We start from the raw sequence: 21,514 nt of genomic DNA on the forward strand, positions 1-21,514 counted from the left end.
TGCAACCACCAAACTTCAAGCGTCTGTAACGAAGTTCCTACCTTAGCTCTTTAACTAAGAGTTGATCTAGTTGTTTCAAGGATGCCATTGAGATCGAATCCTACCTCCACTCGTTGAGTCGCCTATAATTCCACTTCCAGACACCAATGTAATAACTGAAGGGAGGCAACTCAACGAGGTATAGGTGTTTATTTACATGGCAACATGGAGATACGACAAACACATAGGACAACTGCCTTGAGCACAGCATGCAACATCTTCATTTCGGTTCTAGACTTGAGCGGAAATCGTTCTCTCCTCTCTAATTTCAACATCTTTCCTAGTCTAGTCACTAATAGTGCGCACCATCTGCACTATCTTGGATGGCGGTATGCACTGCGGGGTTCACGCATTTACTGGGCGTTAGGGTTTGGGTTTGGAAAAAAATCGCCCCCACCACACCCACTCCAAAGTTCTGGATCCGCTAGTGCCGCCGATGGAGGTACGAATGCAGTGTTCACTCAGAAATGGACGCGACTGACATGTTCACCGCCATCAAGGTCAAGGTGTGATCAGTAGAGCACTTAACCTGCACAGGCCTGATCCCAATGCGACGCTACCCGGGCCTGTAAGAGTCGGCTTATTTCCGCGTTGCTCCATAATTGGCGGCCTTAAGTAGTCCTAGCCCACATGGGCCGTCATGCATATAAGTGTAGTGTCCACCGCACATGAACAGAAGTTCTGCATTGGGTGACACCACTGTCACTGTTGGGCATATAGCCGAAAAGCCCAGCAGGGAATCGGCAGCGAAGCGCCATTATCCCACAGAGGCGGTCATAGGGGTGGCGAGTGGGGCACTTCCCAGACCCCGTGATAAAGGAGGGTCTAGCGATAAAGAGAATACTTTTTCACCGTCAGCCCATAGTACAAAAATGTTCGTGGCTCTCGCCCACCACCATGCGTACAGCAGCTTCCTCTGATTATTCTGTGACCACTGTAAAATATGTTATCCAACGACCAAGTGTGAACCAGAAGCTCTACAGCCCAAGTCCTGTCTGAATTTTCCACAATGGTAGCGACCATTGCGGTCATTGGGTTGTACCATATACATGGTGTACGGCCCACTCGCTAACAACGGGAATTTTTTTCATATACCCATATCGTAACCGCCCCAAGCCGTGAAAGGACCGCCATACCAGCTTGCTCACTTAAAGACGGTCCCCTTGTGGAACGTTGTGAAGGACTTATTGAATTTGGGTTGTCAGGTCTCTGTTCTATCCTCACCCCGAAATCCGGAAGAACTTTTGTGTGTATATAGAATTTTGCAATGTAAATCCCACTAATTCCAGGATCCCATCGCTACACTGGCTACAAATAGGAACACTGACCTATATATATACTGTGATAATATGTCGTTCAGTGCTTAGTTGTAATGATATTTCATTCCCAGTATGCAGCATCGCTAGATGCCAGAAAAGCAGCAATTTTTTTTTTAAACTTTTTTTTTATATATAAAGGAAGACACAGTTTGTAAATGTAATAGTATACAGATAAAATTGTTAACCAAGAGATTTGCTGAAACATGTTCTGATAATTGACCACTTCAAAAATCAATAATTAAAACAAAATTATAGTAGGTAGAATTGCTCGTCTTTTAGGGAAAAGATCATAGAAAATTGTATCATTTTATGTGGTTAAAAAGAATGTGACACATATTTCATCATGTCTGACGATAATGAAGTCGTTTGGGAGACAATTTAAATTGACATTCACTGTAGATTCTAAAATGCATTCATATATATATATATATATATATATATATATATATATATATATATATATATATATATATATATATATATATATATATATATATAAATTGTTTCATTTTTTTTTATTTCTCTTAAAATTAAAATTCACATTTAATTTAAGTAAATATCCTGGCATACACCTTGAGCAATATACAGGAAGTGACATATCTAAGGACATGTTTGCTTCGTAATTCACCGTTAATAATTTTTTCCATTGAATATTATTAATATATTAATCTAATTCTGGATCTGTGTAAGTAGAAAATCTCGAATTAACAAATACGTATTTAGAATATATTCTGGAATAATTAGTCTAGATAGATCTAGTCCTAGATTCAATTAGATCTACTGAAGTTCAAGTTGTTTAACACATCATTTCAATCCACTGTCTGAGACACTGAATTTCACTTTCAGAGTATTCAGACGATTTCAGTCAGCCAACGACTGCTGAGTCTAAGTCTAGCGCCAGCGGCAGTCTTGAGTCTAGCCATACTCATGATTTATATCATTTATGATACTTCCCATAGACATAGACTCTACAACTACAAGTCTCTAGATTTAGCTCTAAATCTACAAGTGAAATAGTACTAGTTTTTTAACTAGTAGTACAAAAGAAAAGGGTCTGTCAAAATTACCGACTGTCTCTATCTTATCTAGTCACAGTCTAGTGACTAGTCTAGAATAGATCTAGAATCTAGTCTTTTTTTCTAGATCTAGATCTAGACTTAGAATAAAAATTTGAATTTATATCATTTAACCATGCCATTAGCTAGGTGAAATAAAAAATTTATCTTTGAAAAAACAATTTTTCATTAGTACATGTACATCATTAAAATACTTTGAAAAAACCTTCCAATTGTGTTTAAATTATGACTATATGTTTAATAGTTAGAAAGTTATGATTTTTTTTGTGTCATTTTGGCTTAACATTGGTTGACATGGAACAAGTAAGATGAGAGATCTCGCAGGCTCACCCCCCGCTCAAAAAGTTTAAAAGTAGGAATTGAGTTTCGTAGACAATAGATCTACTTATTAAATAAGAAATTTAATAGTAGATCTAGAGAAGCTTCTTATATTTTGAACACCTCATCGAATTCTCCTTCCTTGAAAAAGGGGAATCTTTTTTTGTTTGTAATTCATTTATTTTTATGTTTGGAGCTATAAACGACATTTCGGGACTGCGCTTGTCCAATTTTAGATAAGTTCTGGTAATTTTGTTCCGTTTTTTCAAAGCAGATGGCAGTTTTTTTTAGATTCTCGGTAACCATGTATGTAAAGCTTTTGTTTTAACCTCCCCCGGCAATTCATACCCATATAAGGTATGAAGGCTATGTTATGAGCCTGTTTGATCGTAGGCTGATGGGCATATCAAAATAAGCTTCCAAACATCTTTAGAAAGACATTCTAATCACATTTATACTGTTAGCTGTTAAATAAAAATTTAAAAAGGGGGTGTACAACCTATAATAATGAATTCAGCTCATTCTCCTTCCTTGGACACAGTAAAATCGTAATAAGAAATATTATTGGGATTAATAAATCTGATTTTTTCAATGAATAAACATGACCTAGATCTAGATATCTAGAATATATAATTTATGAATGAAAGAAAAAGTGCGGGCTGCTAATTTGAAGCCAGAGACCATGCCCACTGCAGGTGATCACTCCAGATGAGCTGGCGGTGAGGAGAGGTATACACTAAGCTTTTAGTGTCACAAACTATCAAACAGTCAGTGGAGGGAAAGGGGAGAGAGTCATGAAAAGAATTATAAACATCTATGGGAGGGAGGCGATGTTAAGGTGTAACAAAACAAACATCTAAATTATGAAAAGAAGAGGAGGGTCCTTGGGTGGGGATTAAAAGAAAGAGAGAGAGAGAGAGAATACATGTAGCCTAGTTGAAAATATCATGTTTATTAAATTATAATAATTTATTTATAGATATATAATCTATATAGATTTATTTCTGTCTGTTTCTACACATAGATTACATAGGTATATTATATATAAATAATAAACTATAAACAATATTTATATATACTATATATAGAGTTAGAGAGAGAGAGCGTATGAGGTAATAGACTATAAATACATATTGCAAAAGTGAATCTACTTCTTTTAATATTAGCAATTAAATAGTGGTGTTCAATGACAGTGTTCACTGTTCAAGTGAGGAGAAAACCCAAAAACTGCGTTCAGTATAGGAGCATGAAGTGACCCAATTTATTTTAAAATAAAATCTTGACTATGAGTGGTAATTCAAAGGAACACAGCTATTTTTATAGTCCTTTAGTTGCAGAATAAAAATCTTGTTTCAGTTTTTTTGTAAGTTAAACCTTCACCAAATAAAAAAAATAAAATATAAATTTGACCTAGTTCCCATAAGTCTGTGTTCAGATATAAGAATCTACTATAGTATTCATAGTAAATTTCTAGCTCACAAATCTTATTTCATTTATATTTATGAACTTTACTTGTTTAAAATGTAAATATTGATGAAATTATTGAAATAAACAAATTATCGGGTCTATGTCTACAGAGAGGCGGGGACAAAATGGCGGCGTTGAGATGGCAGAAAATAACAAAATATTTTAAAAGTGGGATCAAAATCGTGTGAAACATTTTTTTTTTAAATGCGCTTTAAAATTCATGTGCTCGCTAAATAAAACCTAAATTTATTTGAATATATGCAGAATATTAGGCCTTACGTGGCCTGAAGTGGTTTTACATCGAGGACAAAATTTCCTTATCAAAAACTCACAAAAAACTGTAAATCCCATAGCCCACAATGCTAAGCCGTATTTTCAAGTTTTTGAGTGATGCAGACCTGCCTACCGTTACGCAAAATGCGTATTCGTTACGCAAAATCTCCCCAAAATGACCCTCAGTACGCAAATACGCATTTAACCTCGTCGCGTTACGCATTTCGTATCCTTTTTTCCCCCCTCTCTTGACTAGCTTACGAGCGATCTAAGCCGTCCTGTTGGGGGGGGGGGGGGGGAACACATTGTGTCCAGATCTATACGTTGATTGGTTCTTAAAAGCAATTAGATTTAGTCTAGAAATGAAGAACGCGAGAGTGAGGGAGTAGCAGTTTGGTACCAGGTTGGTAGGCCTACCTCTTAGTTAGCTGATACACCAACATGATTTTTTTTTTTTTGTAGGTTCATTAGTAGAAATTAATTATGTTGAATCCCTGATTCCCGTATTCATTTGTATAGAAAAAATATCGAAGTTTTATCGATTCAAAACACATTGAGTGACATTGTAGATCTAGAATCTAGATAACTCGTTTTACAGGAATAGATCTAGCTGCTAGCTAGACTCAACTAGCTAGACATTACGTTATGTCATGATTCTCTACATTACTCTACAATCTAGATTTAGATCCAATTTAGTTGTAGTATGATTTAGATTGATCTAGATCGATAACATCTACTACCGTCTAGTCTAGAATGTCTAGATCTAGATTAGATTCTTAGTATAGAATAGATCAAGGATGAAGGTAGGCCTACGAAAGTTTGGAGTAGACCTACGTTTGTAGCGGATCCACAGCATCGGTAACACTCTTGAGCCCAGATCTAGAGTAGATTATATTCATTGTTTAGACATAGATCCAGATAGATATCATCTCTATTGTCGTATTGATTTAGATTGTAGATCTAATCATGACATCTAGATCTAATATGACAAAATAGTGGATCGCGCAAGTGTTACGCATTCTGGTGCCAAAATACGTATTTTGACCATCAGCGTTACGCATTTGGACTTTTTTTTGGTAGGCAGGTCTGGTGATGCGATCTATAGATTGCAATAATACTTGGTAGAATTATAGCCAGGCATGATATCTAGCACCATTTTCCTGGACCCTGTATTGCTAAAAACAAAAAAGGGATATTTTTTATAATAAATTTAAAAATGATAAATAACTTTTAAAAAAAAACACATAATTAAGCATTAACTAGGCCATTGTCTAAATTAATGTATAACACCAAGTTTAAAACTTCTCACATTTCATTCATAAGTGTAATAAATTTCCAAGTGCAGCCTATGTAAAAAAAAAAAAGTCAAAAAACGCAATCTCAACTGTATCAGTAATTTTTTACTTCCGCTTTTCCTGGTATTTTCGCCTAGCTATAACCTGAGTCATAGTAGGGAGGCGAAAAAAAAATTATCTTTGAAAAAACAATTTTTTTGTTAGTACATCATTAAAATACATTAAAAGAACTTTCTAATGGTGTATAAATTATGACTGTATGTTTAACAGTAAGAAAGTTATGATTTTTTTTTGTGCCGTTTTGACCTAACATTGGTTGACATGGAACAAGTGCTGATAGAGCTTGTCACTGGCTTAGCCGGCGAGACACACCCCCAAGGTAAAAAGTTAAAAAGTTGGAATTGAGTTTTATAGACGATAGATTTACTTATTAAATAAGAAATTTAATAGTAGATCTAGTATTCGTAGTAAATTTCTAGCTCACAAATCTGATTTCATTTATATTAATGAACTTCAGTTGTTTAAAATGTAAATATTGATGAAATAAACAAATTATCTGGTCTAGATCTACAAGAAATGTCAGAGAGGTGGGGACAAATTGGCGGCGTTGTGATGGCAGAAAATAACAAAATATTAAAAAATTGGGATCAAAATCAGCTGAAACAATTTTTTTTCAAATGCGTTTTTAAAAAAATTTAAAAAGTATCTAGATTTGTAGCTAATAATATCTGCTACAAGATTATAATTTCACTTGTTGGTGACAAACAATATATTCTATTAAAAAAAATAAAACCTGAAAAGTCCATTGAGGTCAATGTTATTTCTTTTTTTTTCAAGTTTGTACGGTGTTGACGATAGATTGATCTGAAAATTGGTAGGATTATAGCCAGACACATGTACTATTAGCAGGAAAAAAATCAATTTGTTACGACTTATCTGTGATGAGTATCTGCAAAAATAAAAATGTATATACTTTCATTGCAAAATATTTAAATAAATTTTTTTTTTTCAAAACATTGTCAAAGACAAAAATGTTCTCCATCATCAAAAGTAATCGAATTCACTCTTTTTAGCAATGATATCTTTACATATACTGAGCATAATCAATTTCAAACAAAGAACTATGTAGCAGTAAGGAAAACTCTTTCTCAAGATTTTACATCATTTTTTTGGACACCCGAAGTTGTGGAATTTCACCTCCCTAAAACATTCCTTTTGAAAAAAAATAGATCACTAACAAATGAGCTTTTTTTTAAAAATATTTTTCGGATAAATTTTTTTTTGGCGGTGATCCTTAAAGTCTTAATCTAAATATGTTGGGTATCTCATCTTTTCAAGAACAAATCTGTTGTATTTGCAATGTAGTAAGGGCCTGTAAATTCATATTAGAATATTTTTCAAGTAAAACATTATTCAAAAGATCCTTTTTTAAAAGGATGAATAACGAACTGTAGATGTCAGGAGAAAGCGTTTCTGCAGTGAATTATAGTTACTATAGTTGGCACTTCAACAAAATAAATTGTTTTGATCATATTGTTTTGTAATACTGTAATATTAAATATATATCATTTCATGATTAATATAGATCTAGAATCTAGATCTATAGACTATTACAAATATTTTACAAGATTCTTAAAATAATTTTTTTTAAAAAGATTGTAACTTAACTGTTCTAGGCTTTGGTTACACTAGTATCACTAGAATTCACTATGACTAGTGACTAGATTTAGCCTAATTTAGGCTAGCAGGCTAGGTAAATAGGTTAGCCTAATGCCCTAGAGTTCTAGACTAGACTATTGACAAGTCATTGTGACCTGTATGGATGTGGATAGATGGAACTGATCAATCTGCTTTTTTTTTTTTTTTTAATTTATTTTTTTACCAGTAGCGCAACTGTTCAGGCTCCATGACATCAGGCTTTGGCTGTTTTTTATCTCCTGGTCGATGAAAAATTATTATGATAAGATAGGCTAGACTGGGCTAGATTGGATTAAGGCTAGGCTTAGTTAGCAGGCTAAGTTAGCCTATTATAGACTAGAGTATTGACAAGATTTAATGACATCTATGCAGTCAATCTAGTTGCTGCATTAAAACAGAAAAATGGGCCGGGGTCTCTCTGTATTACCTCCATTGAGACAGAGGTGCATCTTGTCTCTCTTCCTCTTCATTCTAGCCATCGACTACATAATGAGGAGAGTGATTAATCAGACTGCCTTGTGTATTTCATGGCGTAAACAGAACCGAATGACAGACTGGGCTTTGCCATCAATGTTACACTAATTGGGTCTACAGAGTGAGCTCTCAACATTCTACTTTTAGGACCATTTTTAGTGGCCCCAAAAGGGGAAAAGACGCTATTAGTTTTGTGTGGTCTTTCTGTCTATCTGTCTGTCCCATTTAGATCTCGTAAACTAGAAAAGATAGTGAAAATCCGACATCATAATATTTTAGACCATTCAAATTTCTGATGCTACTTTTTTCTTTTCTGAAAGTGAAAAATTAAATTTTTAAAATCACTTATGCAAGCAGTTTATTCATAAAAATAACCACGTTTACGATTCAACTATTCACTATTAATAGTAACAAACACGGGAGGCTTATTGGTAGGGGAGATGGCTATTTACCAAATTTTTTACACATTTATGCAAATAGTTTTAGATTTTTTGTCAAAAAAAAATATTTTTTTTAATTTGACAATTTGTATTGCTAAGTTATCTAAGTTCTGTCATACTAACTACTACATTTACACAAAAAAAAAAATGTTAACTTTTTGAAAAATAGAAAAATCTATTTAGTATGCATAATTTAAAACAATAATTAATAAGTAGTTTTTCATATTATCGCGTGAACCTAACTAAAGGACATTTTTTGTACGGAAATGTATTTTTCTTGAGGATTTGAATAAGAGATACAAAACAATTAGATCAATTAGATTTTCATTATAAGACATCAGTTTGGCCACGTTCACATCTAACTTCACATTCACTTTCACCTATCCTTTGGTCTGCTGGACCTCTAGGGCACCACACAAGATCTGTCAATCTTCTTTCTCCATTCTTCTCTGTCATTCTTCTTTTATAGAATTTCATTCTGATGTTCTTTCAGAAAATATTGAAAAAAAATATATATTGAAAGTGTACTAAAAAACAACTTATAAATAAAAAGTAGAAAATATGTCTAATGTTAAAAATATACACTTTTACACTTTTGGAATAAAAACAAGCTAGGAAATACTCAATTTCCTGTGTATGCCTGGTACACTAGGGTATATGTACTTTCATTAAAAAAATTCCTTAAAAATAAAAAAAAGTATTTAATCTGGTTTTCATTTTTAAAAAAGTCACCATATTTGACTTATTATTCTGAAGGCTGCTAGTGTTGTAATGCATCCTACCGCATTAGACACTTTTAGTTAATATTCAGATTTGTGTAAGTCTTGTTTAGTTGATTTCTTACCATTTTATTATTTTAATAATTTCAGAGATGTAATGGCTTTCTTTCATGGAAATCTGAATCAGATCTTTGGAGGTGGTGGTCCTGGAAATTTTCCAAACAATTTACCCAATATGCCATCTTTACCTCCTGGTAGTTTTAACAGTTTTGATAATTTTGGTCCAAATTTTGATGAACAGAATCGCAATTTCAGCATAAATCCAGATTTCAGAAATGCGGATCCTCGTCATGGTGATGTAAATAATTGCATGGAGCCTGTTGCTCCTTCCTTGGATAATGCTGGCTTTCAAGGTCGGGACAGAGGAAGAGATAGAGACAGAGATCAAAGAGATATGCGAAGCAGAGATGATAGGGATCGTGGCAGGTTTGGAAATATTTATTTCAAGCAATTTTAGATACTGATACTTGAATCAATGTATTAGTTGTACAAATATTCTTTGCTCATAATTTCTGTTTTTTGTTAGGGATAGGGACAGAAGAAGAAGTGAAAGGGATAGAGGCAGAGGGGATTGGAGTCAAGAAAGGGATTCTTCTCGTTCTGGCAGACATAGAGATAGAAGTGGAAATAGAGATAGAAGCCCAGTAAGTCTGTGTCAAGATTTATTTAATGATTTAAAGATGTAATCACACTAACAAATATAGATTTTAACTTTTTTTTTTTTTCTTAAACTTCACACTATATTTAAATATGTTCTATTGGTACAACTTTCCACAGATACTTTGGTTACTGTAAATCAAGGAAAACAAAAATATTTATCACATTTGTAATTATGATGTAAATATTAAGATAAAATCCAGTTCTGAGAGCTATGTCCTCTCGATACATTAATGTGACTGAAACTCACATTGTGGTAATAAAATTGTAGTACACATTAAACAAACGTAGAAAAAAATATCTTAAAAACTTTTCTATTATTAAAAAACTTAATATGGACTGCTTGTCTTTTTAATAAATTAGATGTCTGATGAAGGTGACAGATATCGTGGCAGAGATTCTGATTCTCGTTCATCTGAAGATAAAGGTGGAGATAAGTGGGTCTGCAATCAACCATCTCGAACAATCATACTGAGGGGACTTCATATTGATATTGATGAAAAAATTGTAAGAACAAAAACTTTATTTAAGTAGTTATAAGGGAAAATGAAAGCCTTACTTGTGTTCTTTAACGTATACTAAGCAAAATGTATATATGTGTGTGTGTATATATATATATATAATATATATATATTCAGTTTTATTAGCTGTACCTAAAATTTGAACCTTTGACTAAATATTTAAGATTGGAGCTGAACTTATGATGCTTGGTTTGCCAGTTAAAGACATCAGACTTATCCGTAGATCATCAGGTAACTTAACACTTTTGTTGTCATTAAATTTTTATATTTTGTTGATTAGATTATGTAATAGATTAAAAGTCTAATAGTTATATCTATTTTTCTACTAACGTTTTTAAGATGTGTTATTAACAAAAGTAGAATTTTTATTCCTCTTGAAATATTGTAAAAGATGACATGATTTTATGCTGATGGCTTTTGAGTGTTTTGAGCTATGGTGTAAAAAAAAAAGTATTTATATCTGTGAATCAGAAAAATGTCAACTTTGAGGTTATCCTCATAAAGTAGTTCCAATATTAAATATCCTATTTGAGTATCGGAAGAAGGAAACACCCAATGTTGTAATTGCATACAATAAGGTAAGGAGATGGAAAAAGTGTTATTGATTGGGTCAGTCATCCTTCTCAGGTGGGTCTGCTCACTGATGATTATTGTTTGCAGTTTGACTGTATTGTTTAATAAGCTTCGTTTCCACCTTGCTTACACAGGTGTCTCTCGAGGCTTTGCTTTTGTGGAGTTTCATAACGTAGCAGATGCCCAGCGCTGGATGGAACACACACAGGTTGATAATCTCACACAAAAAAAAATCTAAAAGAAATAATATGCTGTGGATTGTAGATGGTTGATAGAACGTCTACCATTTTATAACTGCACTTGGTTGGTCTGTTTACTGAAACAAAATTTAACTTTTGAGTCAAACATGAGGCTGAACAGGATATGTTTTATTTCTTATTTTTAATCATTTGAATGGTTTGGGGTAGTAATAAAAAGATGGCCATTGCTAATAGAGGGGTATGTATGAAAGGAAAAATACTTGAAGTTTTGTTTCTAAACTTTGTATTTAAATTGTACAGTGTAGATGTCTGGACTTTGCTGAGCTAATGATTGGTAGTAAAAAAAAAAAAAGTTACTCTAGTTTAGACTATATAGAAGCTCCAAGATAGCATGACTGTACTGTTTATTCTTAGTAACAAATAGTTTAATTTGGTATAAGTTACAGAATCAAACATAGCAAGAAATGCTTTGAATTTATAAACAATTTGCTATTAGTTAGTAGTTGGAGTGTCCTTGTGCTCTCATCATTTCGCCTCGCGGCGTGGCTTATGTTTTTGTTTCCAAATTTGCATAATTTAAAAAAAAAAGAAAGCTTCCTTTGTTGTAATGGGCTGGATGGTACATTTATTATCTACTTTACAATTCTGAAATTATTTATTGACCTTATTTTCAGGGTAACCTTGTGCTATTAAATCAGTACCGTGCAGTTATGGCTTACAGTGTTACACGTGATAGAGGACTTAGAGATGGTGGTTTGCAACGCAATGACTGGGTTTGCATTAAAGTAAGTTTATTTACATTTCTACTCAAACTTTGATTTTTTTACAGTTCCTCCATTTAGGTTGCAAAATCATAAAAACACCTGGAACCTTGGTGAATACAGTTCTCTAAAAGGTTTCTAACAATTTTTCCTAGAAATTTAACAGTTGATGTATATCTTTGGGAAAAGAATTACTAGCTGTTTGACCACACTGGGAACAAAAATTTAAATACAGCTAGAGAATCTTAATTTTGAACAGACTATGTCTTTGGGTATTTCCGCATTTAAGAGTCTAATAAATTAATGTTCATGAACATTTTGCGCACCATCTTCTAAATCTAGATCTATAGGCCTATCAGCAGATTTATTTGGGTGGAACAAGGGGGAGTGGAAATAGTTTCCACTTTTTTAAGTCTGATATTCATTACTTATTAAGAGAAAAATAATCCCTCTATTAGATGAACAAGAGGAATTGTTTTTTGTCTTTTAAAGAATTTTTATATTTTTCTTGTTTTTAATAGCCATTTTTTAAATTAATGATGAATGTTTTAATTATAACTAAAAAAAAATACTGACTCATTTAAATTACAGTGTTTGAGTCACAATTTCAAGCGCAGAGATTTCTGTTATAATTGCAACCTTTCTCGAAAGGGTAAGTAATATGTTTTCAGAGCAGAAACATGTACTATCTTGAATAGTATAGATAATTGAAAAATAAACTTTTGGAACATTTGGGTAATCCATTACTAGTGCTGCTCAGTAACCATGGATACAGCCGATTGTATGGTTGGTACTGTCTTGTAGACATGTAATTTCTGTACATGTTGTCTAATTTTTATCCCTAGAATCTGAAAAAGGCAAATCTTCTGATGGGCAAGATGAAATTGGTACAAATCCATGTAACAGTGAGTAATTTAATCCATCATTACTGTTCGAAACTTTTCATTTGTATTATTTATATTGGGAAAATGGGGTTTATAAATTATATTTTAATAAAAAAAAATATAGTCAAATATTATATTTATATATGAAAAGAAAATAAAGTATCTAATAATACATTTTTTTTAAAAACAGCATTAATATTCCGAGGCCTGGATGCATTAACAACAGAAGAAGCATTAGTGACTGCTCTGACTCAAGCTTTTGCACCAAATCCCTTAGCAACCATTAAAAATGTATCTGTAATACGAGATGACTTGGGCACATCTCGAGGATTTGGATTAATTGAATTCCCTTCTGTATCAGCCTCAACGATGGTCCTTGATTTTCTCAGCAAAATGGTTCCACCATTGGAAGTCGATGGGAAACAGCTTATTATAAATTATGCCAAAAATACATACAATACTACGTAAGTAGTTCTTTTCTTTATATTAAGTCAAGTCAGTACTGTAGAAAAAAGTTGGAAAATAGATGTTAATTGTTCTCATTTTATTTTCTTTAGGATGGCTTACATTCAACAACAGTCACAAACACAAGTAAGAAATATAGCTTTAAATTTTTTATATTTTTTTTTTTGTTGGTGAAAAAAAATAAATATTGTATTTGATGTGTAAACGCACTATCGTAAAGTGTAATCAAAGCTTTCTATTGTTTAACCAGTTTTATGACAGTAACTATTATCAACAAAATGGCCAATATTATGATTCTGCTACACATCAGTACTATGACTACTCACCAGCATATGGTTCCAGTTCTTCTGGATCTTCAGCTGCAGCCAGTGTCAAAGAAAGTAAGCAAACTTTATGAAAAATCAAAGATTTAACATCTTTTTGTAGAATGATTTTAATTTAAAAGATATTTTGACTACCAAAAATGATACTTAAAAAAATTACATTTAATAATTTTCTTATAGGAATTTTAAAATAATTCGTCAGTTTGTTTGTGCAATGTTAAATATCTCTCTCAACATCATCTCTTTTTTAAGATACCACCAACACAGCTGCAGCTGTAGCACAGGCAGCTATACAAGCAGCTCAGGCTGCAAAACATTTACAAAAGCAGGTAAGTTTATTATTTAATATTAGTATAAAGTAGATTATTGTTTATGTTTTGTGCTGTGGACCCTACCAACAAAAAGCTTGTAGTTAATGTAAAACATACATGTTTTTCACCATTTGTACATCTATTGAGCAGATACTTCTTGTTTTCTAGATACAGAAAAAAGTATTAGGCTCAACTGGCACTGTCACTGTTAATGGTGTAGAGTATCCAGTTTACCGTAAGTAACAAGTTCGCATTGAATTGTATTTATGCTTATTAAACATCCTATCCTTAAATAATTTAGCCAAATCTTGTGTGAAACTTTTCCTTGGCACAGTCTGCAAAAGATCACACTGCTCAGCAGCAAAAAGCTGGCTAAAAAAGTGTGAAATGTCATAGGGCACTTTTTTTAATAGCTTTAACATAAGTGTTTAATATTAATGATGAGCTGGCATTTTTAACAAAAGAAAAAAACAACTGAAGTTTACATCCTTATTGTTCTAGTCATATGCCTTTAATCATTATTGATATATTTTCTGCTAATGTTTGAATACATTAGATGTATATTAATGTTTGAATACATTAGATGTATATTAATGTTTGAATACATTAGATGTATATCTATCAACAAACTTTTGTTTTCACTTATTAATTTGACACCACACTTTCTTTCTAAAACTTTTTTTTGTCTTTCTGTCCTTCAGCTCCACCTGATACATCCAGTTATCAGTATGAAGAAACATCTGGATATTATTATGATCCTCTTACGCAGTTGTATTATGATTCCAATTCACAGGTGAGTTTATTAGATTATGATGTCATCAACTTGGTTAGCAAACTTAATTTGCACATTAATTGAGGTAAATTAAAAATGTCCTTACATCTATTCCAGTATTACTATAACTCTACCACTGGTCAATTCATGTATTGGGATGCAGAGAAATCAACTTACTTACCAGCGCCTACGGGGGATGATGCAAATAAAGAGGATTCTGGAGATGTTCAAAATAAAAAAGATGGAAAAGAAGAAAAGAAAGATAAGGAGAAAGTGAAAATTGCTAAAAAGATAGCAAAGGTGATGCTAGTTTTCTTTTTTAAATTTGTTGCTAGAAAATAATAGTTAAAAGAATGAAATGGTTGCTAAAAAACTATTTTGAATTAAATAACAAAAGATTTAATTTTATTAAAAGAAATAAATTAACCCTTTAAAGAAGTACATTGCTTTTCCATTGATTCATATAGTAAATGTGTTATTTTATTGAGTATTTTTTTAAAATAACATACAAGTTTCAATAATGTAGATTTGATTCATCTATTTCCATGCTAAAAGAAAAAGTAAAGGATTTTATTGCATACATGTTACACATTTCCGTATTCGTATTTCATTTAACTTTATAAAACATAATGTTTGCATCTCTTCAAAGTTGACTTACACTAAAATAATGCAATTAATAATATACATTTTTAAAATTTGACTTACTTATTTTATGGTCTTAACACTTATCAATTATTCATTTTAATTTGATTTTTAAAGCTACACATGTCTGGGTGTATATAATTTCAATGTTATTTAAACACATTTTTAATGTTCAAAACAGGTTATTTGATAATTTATTCACATTCCTCATATTACTTTTGGATATAAATATTAGGGTTTACAAGAAGAATTTTTTTTTTGTTGCATTACTAGTAAAATCATTTGATAATGATTTGACCTCATTCTTTTTTTTTTTTATTAGGATATGGAAAAATGGGCCAAAAGTATAAATGCTCAGAAAGAAGCACAAAAAGAAGTGTTCAAACGTGCCCCTAATGCTCAATCAAGTGCATCTTCCTCTTTCAAAACAGAATCTGCTACAGCTGATGCTGGTTTTGCAATGTTACAAAAAGTGGTAACAAATTTGTTTGTGAATTATAAGCAACTTATGTACACTGATTTCATAGTATTCTTATCTTTTGTAGAAATAGTGTGTCAAGAAAATACTCATCATCAAATAAAATTACATTTCAGAAAGAAGATTTATCAATGATGCCTCCACCACCAGTTGTAGTAAGTATAATGCTAGCATTACATAATTATTACCATAGTGTGATAATGCCTGGTGAAAACCGTGCTCCAATTTCCATATCTGCACCCAAAGTCCTCTGTACATAAGACTTACAATTACACATTTAAATTTAATGATAATCTCTTTCTTTTTTTTTAATTTAGGAAACAAAGACGATAGGAATGCATGAAATTTACCTCATCTGCCCCATAGATTGCAAGGTCCAAAAAAGGAACTTATTTATATATATTTTTTATTTATTTTTTAAAGAAAGCAGACAAGCCAACAATTACAAACAAACCTGGTTTAGTAGCATCTTATGGTGGTGATAGTGACAGTGGAGAAGAAGATGATAGTGGTGGCCAACTAGATGAGTCAAAACTTGTTGACTGGACTAAGTTAGCATGCCTATTGTGTAAAAGACAGTTTCAGTCCAAAGAAATTCTCAGCAAGCATACTTTAGTTTCAGAGTTACACAAAGTAAGCATTATATTATTTATTTCAATTTTCAATGAATTTTTTTTTAAATTAAGAAGGGATCTCTAGTTAATTTTTTTTTTATTATTGTTTATTAAAACATACATGTCTCTATTGCAGCAAAATTTAGAAGCCCTGACCAAATCAAAAGGATCCTCCAATGCCAGTAAAACAGAGGTATCTAATCTAGATAACTAGCTTGGAAAATATAATAATTTAGGTGACAGGTCATTTCATTCTATGGTCTTTTTATCCAACAAATAAGAATTCTAAGCATTATGAAATCAGCAATATTTCAAAATGTTTATATTGATTCATATTGGAAATGGCTCCAGAGGATGGGTAAAGTCAGTGTTAATTAGAATATATAAAATGTTATCTCAAGATGAAAAATGACCTGAAAGATGGCCGTTACACAGTTGCCTTAAAGTATGCAGCTTGTGTGTACGCAAATGGACACAAAAAATATGTGAGTGCGGTTTATCATCTGAAAATATGCATTTCCCCTCTGAAGAAAAAAAAAAATTAAATTAAAAAAAATAATAATAAAGTAGTTCTTGTTAATCATATAGATCTATATAGATCAGTGCCTTAATGCCTGGAAATGGACTATTCCGATTAGATCTAGATCTACTATGAGATAGTATCACTTTTTTTTTTTTTTTTTTCGCTAACACGTGAAAATGTTAAAATGTTTACTAGATTTTACTGGTCTAAATAAAGCTGAATTCCTTATTTTTATATGAAGTCTTCCACCTGATTGGGAATTGATTGATTAGATCTTATCTAGATCTAATTCTAGTCTTTAGATTCCAGATCTAGATATACATCTAGAATATTCTAGATCTAAATGTGACCAGGTGTGTAAGCCTACTAGACTTAGATTTATCTAATTACTAATTATAGATTTAGACTACTGGCTAGGTCTAGTAGCTCAAGCAAGGCTCTAGATATCTGTAACTAGATCTAGATCTACTCAAAAACAGCAGTTACTGCCATCTTATCAAGAGATTTATTGATCTCTTTTTTTATCCTTTATGGATTCTAAAATTAAAAAAAAAGGTCAAAATTGGCTGTTCTAACTTTGTTTAGGTATAGATCTGGAATCTAGTAGGTCTATTTCACATTCACGATAGAGCCTACAATTCCGTGGGAGTGTTAAAATACCTTTAAATAGCCATATGCACATTAAAAACCAATCAACTGTTAATGAAGCTACCTACAGATCTAGATATATTCTAGATCTAGATTCCATTTTTTGTAAACCACCAAATTCAGGAGAGAGTTTTGTTTTTTGAGAGGAAAGTGAGAAGGGCAGAGGTTTTAATAGAATATTGGTTGAGCTTAATCTCTCTCTTAGCTTGATAAACTGATGTTCCCTGATTTGCATAACATCTTCTGTGGCAGAGTGAAAGCTACTCTTATAGTCACTAGCAACTAGCTAAGTTCCATTACTTATGAAGGCCTAAATTCAAAGATTGAAATCAGGGGCATTGAAAGCTGAGTGTGTTAGCCCTTCTTCAATACATCAGTTTTATAAAACAACTTCAAGTATCACAAACCAGAATAAATAGCTTTATCGTACAGCTATTCAGCATACTCAATAGCCCAGCTTTTATATTAGAAACAATTTAAATGACTAATGAAGATTATCTGCCTGAAATAAAATCTTTAAAATGTTTGTTATTAGTGATTGTAGAGGATGCCAAAGCTATCATTGCTAACTTTGCAAAGAATGGTCTGAAAGAAGAAAATCTGAACTCTTTCAAAGTGTGATAAAATATTTCCAGTGTCAGGATACCTTGTAAAGAAATTGCCTATAAATCCTATAAACAAAACTACTTTTATAGAATTAAAAGTCATTGATCCAGTTTAGCAAACCATTACATCTGGTTTAAGTCTAATTTCACTTGTAACAAAAATTTTCATTCTTTTGAATGAATATTCTGTTGCCTCTATTATGGAATGTAGAAAACACTACAGGCATTATGATCATAAAATCATTGCAAAGTGACAAGAATGGCAGCATTCTAACATATTCTAGAAAAGTCTATTAGATGACAAAGACTAAAAGTGTAAATTGTCTTAAATATAACTTTATATTGTGTTAACTTTAGGATTGCTGCATTTCGTGTATGTTACGTGCTTGAATGATTTTTAGTCTTTCCTGAGTATATTTCTTTATATTTAGAAAAATACACATTTGCCCCTCAAAATACACATTTCCATTTATCATCCTGCATGTATGCATCTCTGCCGTTAGGAGATAAGTTATCAACGGCATGATCATAATTCTTAATTTATCTCTCACAAGATTTCCAATACTTCCACGTCCACCACACCTTGGACTTTGATAAGTCATCAGTGGCATGACCTTGAATTTTTCTTATCTATCAAAAGATTTTCACCACACCTTGGCCTTTGATGATAATGTCATGCAGTATGTGTAGGATAATATTGACATCCCCTACATCAAATAGATGCAATATAACTAAATACACATCCAGATGATTTCTCCACAAGAATGAAGAGGGAGGGGGAACACTGAAACACTGCAAGAAAATATCAACAAGCATTATAAACAAACATATTTATACCTTAGATGAAAAAAAGTGAAAATTCAAAGCCTTAAATGCAATATTACACAATGACTGAGAAAAAAAATATTTGAGGATGAAATGACCAGGAAGCATAATTTAAAGTCACTGAGTATTTTGAATGTCTAACATTAAGTTCTACATACTATTACAAGATATAATTAGTTATTGTATTAAGAGCCCAATAGGTTAAAATTCATTTTAAAATGATATGTATCACATAAATCTGGATGGGGGATTTTGGAATTGTCATTAGTGTAGGCATCAATCTACTAATTGATGTGGTATTAAAAATAAAGACACATTTGTTTTTTCAGTTCACATCTGATAACAAAATTAATTTTTGTTTATCAGAGTTTAATAGAGTTATTTGATTTCCATAATTCTTGAAAGCTTTAATGTTGTTATCCTGTTTTCAATCCAATTTGTAGTATCGGGACAGAGCTAAAGAGAGAAGACAAAAATATGGTGCTCCTGAACCACCTGAGCCTAAGAAAAGAAAAGATCGTGATTTTGAAATTCCAGAACCACCTGTAGTGTAAGAATTTTTGAGTACTATGTATATGTTGTTAGTTTATAAATACTTGCTTTGCATAGAATTTTACAAGTCTTTACATTTTGTTTCTTGCATAGCCTTGTAGAATTGTATTTTTGTTCTACTTGTTAACTAAGCCAAAAATTAAAATATTTTTATTTAAAGTTTTAAATGCATTAAACTTAAATTCATCAATTTTTAATTTACAATTACTGTAATGATACTGTCTGAAGTTAATTTTAATTAGAAAAGTTATTATAATCCTTTTGATTTAAATGATCCAAATAAGGGGTAAGGCTGTGTGAGTGTTTTTGTGCTTTCTCTAGACATCATGATACAATGATAATGTTGTATACATATCAAACACAAAGGACAATGTTTTGATTTGGTTTTAGGTATGAAGAGCCTACCAAAAAAGGAATTGGTGATGACAATATAGGCAACAAATTACTTCAGAAGATGGGCTGGTCTCAAGGCATGGGGCTTGGTAAAAGCAATCAAGGAAGGACAGATCCTATTGAGGTAAGTTGTGATCCCAAGAATTTTTAGTGGCCCTCCAAATGGCAACATTTTGATGCCTCCTCTATGTGGAGTGAGGAATGTGGTTGTTAATGTGTAGTTCATAGCTTCTGATAGTTAGGCTCAAAATATTGCATTGTTTACCAAAGAAATGACACATGGTTGGACGCTTCACAAACTTTTTTGCAATCATGTTTTAATTCAAATTTTTTCATTAGTATTTAAAAATAAAATCAAAACCTTCTTAAGGAAGTAATTTTCTTTTTAAAGAACTGCTGTTGGTTAGCAAATAAGTTGTGTGTTTATTATATTTACAGGCTAGAAGAAGAAATCAAATGGCAGGGCTTGGTGCTAGAGGTGCCAATGTTGTTGCAGATGTTGGAGATAATTACAGAGAAGCCCTCAAGAAAACCATGTTTGCTCGTTATAATGAATTGGATTGACATGTCTGTGTGAGATGTGTTCAGGCAGCTGCAAATATTTTTAGACTTTAATTGTAATTATGTTCATTATTGTCAATAGAATGTAAATAGTGTACAGATCTACATTTGTCAGTGTACATAACAAGCTTAGACCTCAACATGGTTTGGCTTTCATGCAGTATTGATTTATGTATATATAGAAGTAAGATTAATAATGATAAATTATGATTCATTGTGTCTTGTTCCTTTGACATGAATTCTCTTTGACCCAGAACAAATAATTGACAGACTGTTGGCACCATTGCTTCATGTAATCTTTGATTTCTTCAGAATCTCTGTTTTTGATTGTCACTGACCACCATTGTATTTGTCATGTTGCTCATAACTGAATGATTTCCCTTTTTGCAATAGTTCATTTAGACATTCATTTGTACAAATGTAGTATAGACTGTCCATTAAAATAGCTGTGAACTAAATGTGTTTGTTTTGGTTTCTTGCTCTTCTACACAGAAATCAGGGGGGAAAACTACCAAGATTTTTAATGCAGCCAACTTGTTACTGGAAGACTGTTTCCTTTCAGTGTTTAAAATTTTAATTATATCTAGGTCAAATAACGCGTGAGTATAAATGAGTTTGATTGGTGCTCCAACGATAATTTTTTTTGTTTACATCTTGGGTTCCATGAGTACGCAGCTAGAGCAATAATGATTCGTATCTTTACAGCTCATCATGCCTGCTTTTTATGCGTCTTATATTGGCTGTTAGATTGACATAGTCCACCATGACAACTACGAGTCGAATCTGGTAGGCTTCAATTCCTGAAGTATTAGTCAAGTGGTGTTCACGATTCAACCAGTTTGTATTTGGAAGCCTTCAACTTAGGTCGACTACTCACACTTGATGTTTCATTGCCCTTAAACAAAGTCGCTGACGCTGCTGATCCTGCGTTTATTCGGCTCCAGAATTAACGGAGAAGCGAATCTGCGTTTATCTGGGTAGCATAATATCCATCGACGCATCTCCGTGGTAACAGCAATTTTTTTTAC

The 21,514-nt window shown here is 32.3% G+C and overlaps 1 protein-coding gene across 1 annotated transcript; it reads left to right on the top strand.

Annotated features, from left to right (window-relative positions):
- The first annotated feature begins 1,922 nt into the window (after nt 1–1,922).
- LOC106052165 (RNA-binding protein 5-like) lies at nt 1,923–20,944 on the top strand. Its single transcript, XM_056026922.1, has 23 exons — nt 1,923–2,043; nt 9,269–9,604; nt 9,705–9,822; nt 10,199–10,342; nt 10,521–10,587; nt 11,064–11,137; nt 11,804–11,914; nt 12,482–12,542; nt 12,736–12,795; nt 12,965–13,238; nt 13,332–13,365; nt 13,490–13,619; nt 13,815–13,891; nt 14,042–14,108; nt 14,575–14,666; nt 14,763–14,945; nt 15,610–15,762; nt 15,882–15,920; nt 16,189–16,398; nt 16,516–16,572; nt 19,424–19,530; nt 19,923–20,049; nt 20,364–20,944. Exons 2-23 carry the CDS (start codon nt 9,276–9,278, stop codon nt 20,487–20,489), a joined length of 2,640 nt encoding a protein of 879 aa, XP_055882897.1. The 5' UTR covers nt 1,923–2,043; nt 9,269–9,275; the 3' UTR covers nt 20,490–20,944.
- Nucleotides 20,945–21,514: the final 570 nt, after the last annotated feature.

This window comes from Biomphalaria glabrata, chromosome 4, assembly GCF_947242115.1.
Source record: "Biomphalaria glabrata chromosome 4, xgBioGlab47.1, whole genome shotgun sequence".
NCBI lineage: Eukaryota > Metazoa > Mollusca > Gastropoda > Planorbidae > Biomphalaria > Biomphalaria glabrata.

Excerpts from the sequence above, each read along its gene's own strand:
- LOC106052165 (XM_056026922.1), top strand. The coding sequence starts at position 9,276 with ATGGCTTTCTTTCATGGAAATCTGAATCAGATCTTTGGAGGTGGTGGT. Across the intron at positions 10,588-11,063 it reads ACTTATCCGTAGATCATCAG|GTGTCTCTCGAGGCTTTGCT; the intron begins GTAACTTAACAC and ends TTGCTTACACAG. Across the intron at positions 11,915-12,481 it reads ATGACTGGGTTTGCATTAAA|TGTTTGAGTCACAATTTCAA; the intron begins GTAAGTTTATTT and ends TTTAAATTACAG.